Source organism: Perca fluviatilis, chromosome 6 (genome assembly GCF_010015445.1).
Source record: "Perca fluviatilis chromosome 6, GENO_Pfluv_1.0, whole genome shotgun sequence".
NCBI classification, from domain to species: Eukaryota; Metazoa; Chordata; class Actinopteri; order Perciformes; family Percidae; genus Perca; species Perca fluviatilis.
This window is the reverse complement of record NC_053117.1, coordinates 7,220,520-7,223,806: the sequence shown is the minus strand read 5'-3', so window position 1 is coordinate 7,223,806 and position 3,287 is coordinate 7,220,520. Positions and strand designations below refer to the sequence as shown.

Here is a 3,287-nt window from a genome sequence, read left to right as displayed (position 1 = left end):
CTTGTAGACGTTTGGTATCATTTCGGGCATTATTAGTGGGGTCATTTAAGAGATACAAACGTGCGTCCATTAGCCCCTGCGCTAAGCTATTCAGTGGCTAACGCAACTCTACGCTAACTCGCCCAATGTTCGACCCAGGTAAAAAAAGCTTCTGGGGGGGTGTTTGGCTCGAGGTCATGGTGCAAAGGACCCTAGGGTGAATTACTCCGAACCATCACTTTAATGTCAACTACTGCTAAACTAATCCAAAGATGTGAAATGTAAGTGAAGCAGTCCTGGTCAGGTTCATATTATATTGAATGTAACTAATATTGATTTACATGTAACATTTCCATATTATAGCCTGAAGTCACCAAACAAACATTGTATTTTTATGCCTATTACAGCCTGTTTCTATCTATCTTTGTAGTTTCCGTGGTTCCCAGTGAGGACTCTACTCCTTTTGAGTCAGCTGAGGAGGTTCTCACAGTGACCCAATCAGACTCCTCTCAACAGTTAAGATGAAACCTACTGTAATTAAGCAAGTTAGTAAAAAGCATGAAAGGGATGTTGGTTTTATTTTACCTGTTTTTCAGAGAGTGAGATGCAGGAAACTGCAGGACATTCTGCAGAGCTCAGAAGATATTCCAGATGCAAGCGGGCATCCTTCCACCTCCACATCATGGTGCTTGCGCCAATCTGCAGCCCAAGATGAGTAGCGGAAAGCGAGGTCTCATCATCTGAGCTGCTTGCTGTCCTGCAACGTGGTTCCAGAGAAGAACTGCAGCCACTGCACATCTCCTGCCATCATTCGATGCAGAGACTGCATGCCAGAGGAGTGGCTGTGTACGGAGTGTGGCATACACATCCATAAAAAACACACACTCCATAACAGGGAGTCCTGCATTGGGGGAATTTACAAGCCCATAGAGCCAACAGTGTGCTGCGTAAAGCAAGATGGCGGATATACACTGGTCAATCAAGGTAGTGCTTTGATCTTTTTGATAAAGTGGTTGAAGTTGTGTCCTTGTTTTTATTAAAATTTGTATTTAATAATAATAATAATTGTTTAAAGCTTCTCACTATTTATTGAACTTCTCTCTTTCAGTATGTCTTTTGCCTACAGTGAGGCCTGTGCAGTTGTGCACGTGTGATCCTGCAACCATAACAGAATCAGCTGGTAGAGCAATAATTATGGTTTGCATAAATGGTATGAACTATGGCCTTTTATATATATATTTTTCTTGTCCTATCCAGAGTTATTTTCACAACATAACCATGCATTAATGTACTACTTTTTTCTTTTTATAGGTCGGTATGATTGGCACTTGTCAAACTTGTCTTGCAAATTATGTCTGGCACAGTGGACACCTGACATGAGCGACCTCATACGCACTGGGTATTGGCCAGCATCTGTGAATGCTGACACATTGTTTTCAGTGGATGTCTTTACTTCATTTGAAGAGTTGAAAACTGTGGCTCCCAGTTTGTCGCGTCAGGGTTTTTTGCGGATGTTGGAGAAGAGGACCTGTCAATTTGGAAGGGTAAGATCAGCGTGGATCATAGTTGCCTCAAGTAAAAATATTTTAGAACTATTTAATTTGACTTTTTACTAATTGACCTGCAAATGTATAGGCTGGCAAAATCCATGGAGACGTATTCCAAAGGAGTTATTTGGAGTACACATTCTGCCAGTACCATTGGGAGAATATGGCCAGTGTAGAGCACTTCACCTGCCCGGCATGTACACCCAACAAGATAGCTCTTTGTGCAGATGGCAACAGAAAGCAGTACCGATTTCGACAGTCAAAAGGGTTAGTTGGTTTACATTTAGTCAAATGAACTGAACAAATAATGTCTTACACTGAACACAATCTTTTTTCTTATTTTATTTAAGTCAGAGCAACCATATTTTGACGGTACTTTCATCGCCAAGGACGCTGAAGTACAGCATTTTGTTGAGGAGATCGGGAGTAAAAAGTGTTAGTTAAATATTTATATATTGTTTTTGCAATGTATGGCTTAAAACTTGAAATGTAGGATTTTCCATTACAAATTAGTTATTTCTTCCCTCAAGACCAGATGGTGTCAGCTTAAATGGAACAGACTAGTATCTCCCAACCAGCAATTTGAGCAATATGTTGCATCTCATCCAAGTAATTTTGGGTTTGAAATTGGGTGACATCCAAAGTGGCTAGATTTCGGTAGGTATTGACCAGATAACATGAGACCATGTGATCAGGTTTACTGGTCATATTCATATAAAACCAATGTCCTGTTTGACCAATGTGTCTTAGATACTGTATATACAATATAAAGCCTCTATGATTTGTCTTACCCTTTGAAGATACATTTTTTTTACTGTAGACTTGTGAAAAGGCGGAGGCTGAGTCTCAGAGACTGGAAGATTTCTACCTTCGCCTGATCTGCTCCACGATGTGCCTGGGGAGTTACAACGACATCATGGGCCGGGCCTCCGTCAAGGCAGGAAGGCTAGGAAACGGGGTAGGAGAGGCAGCCTTAGACGGCGCATCCGAGGAGCTACCAAGCTACCGCTACCACCGATGCTTCTCTGCAACCCACGATCCTTAAAAAACAAACTGGATGAACTGCGTCAACAGGTTGGAGCCTGCCAAGAATATCGTGAGTCTGGTCTAATGGCTTTTACAGAAACCTGGTTTAGTGACGAGGTGCCAGACAACTTTATTCAAATCGAAGGTTTCTCCCACCTACGTTTAGACACGGCAAGACACGGGGGGGTGGGGTGTGTATGTACATTAAAGATAGCTGGTGCCGTAACATTGCAGTGAGAGACAAAATGTAACCCAGACCTGGAGCTGCTGTGTGTTATCCTGCGGCCACATTATCTGCCAAGAGAATTTACCAACATATTTGTGTGTGTTGTGTATATTCCACCAAGTGGGAATGCCAGCAGAGCAGCTAAGGCAATCACAGACTGTGTCCATCGCCATTTGAATTTGTACAGATACTAGGGCTATTATGTCTTTTAATTCATTAGTTTTTCTTTTTTGATTTATCAATTGTTAAATTATTTTAAGTATAAGGCTTTAACAGTATTGCATTTTTCATATCTGCATACACACACTTGTGCATTATGTTTTCTCTGTTTTGTAACTATAGACAGCAAAAAATTAGCTGGGCCTAGCGACTTGGTGTTTTTTTTATAATTAGGGTACAAAAGTCTCCATAAAGCACAGGATATTTTTCAGTCACTGCTCTGCATACAGTGGCTTACTATTACAGTATGATCCGCTACACAGTTATAAAGAAAACTGCCGTTTGCAAAA

At 41.2% G+C, this 3,287-nt stretch overlaps 1 protein-coding gene across 2 annotated transcripts; it reads left to right on the top strand.

The window, feature by feature from the left end:
- The first annotated feature begins 223 nt into the window (after positions 1 to 223).
- On the top strand, positions 224 to 2,966 carry LOC120561006. 2 transcript variants are annotated; one of them, XM_039803947.1, is made up of 6 exons: positions 224 to 494; positions 576 to 963; positions 1,088 to 1,189; positions 1,291 to 1,523; positions 1,615 to 1,793; positions 2,347 to 2,966. In XM_039803947.1, the coding sequence occupies exons 2-6, from the start codon at positions 807 to 809 to the stop codon at positions 2,402 to 2,404; spliced, it is 729 nt and encodes a 242-aa protein (XP_039659881.1). In that variant the 5' UTR covers positions 224 to 494; positions 576 to 806; the 3' UTR covers positions 2,405 to 2,966. The 2 variants fall into 2 exon arrangements, with proteins under 2 accessions (XP_039659881.1, XP_039659880.1); XM_039803946.1 differs by lacking the exon at positions 2,347 to 2,966 and adding an exon at positions 1,877 to 2,266 and having other exon boundaries at positions 1,615 to 1,794.
- Positions 2,967 to 3,287: the final 321 nt, after the last annotated feature.

Excerpts from the sequence above, each read along its gene's own strand:
- LOC120561006 (XM_039803946.1), top strand. The coding sequence starts at position 807 with ATGCCAGAGGAGTGGCTGTGTACGGAGTGTGGCATACACATCCATAAA. Across the intron at positions 964-1,087 it reads ATATACACTGGTCAATCAAG|TATGTCTTTTGCCTACAGTG; the intron begins GTAGTGCTTTGA and ends TCTCTCTTTCAG. Across the intron at positions 1,190-1,290 it reads AATTATGGTTTGCATAAATG|GTCGGTATGATTGGCACTTG; the intron begins GTATGAACTATG and ends TTCTTTTTATAG.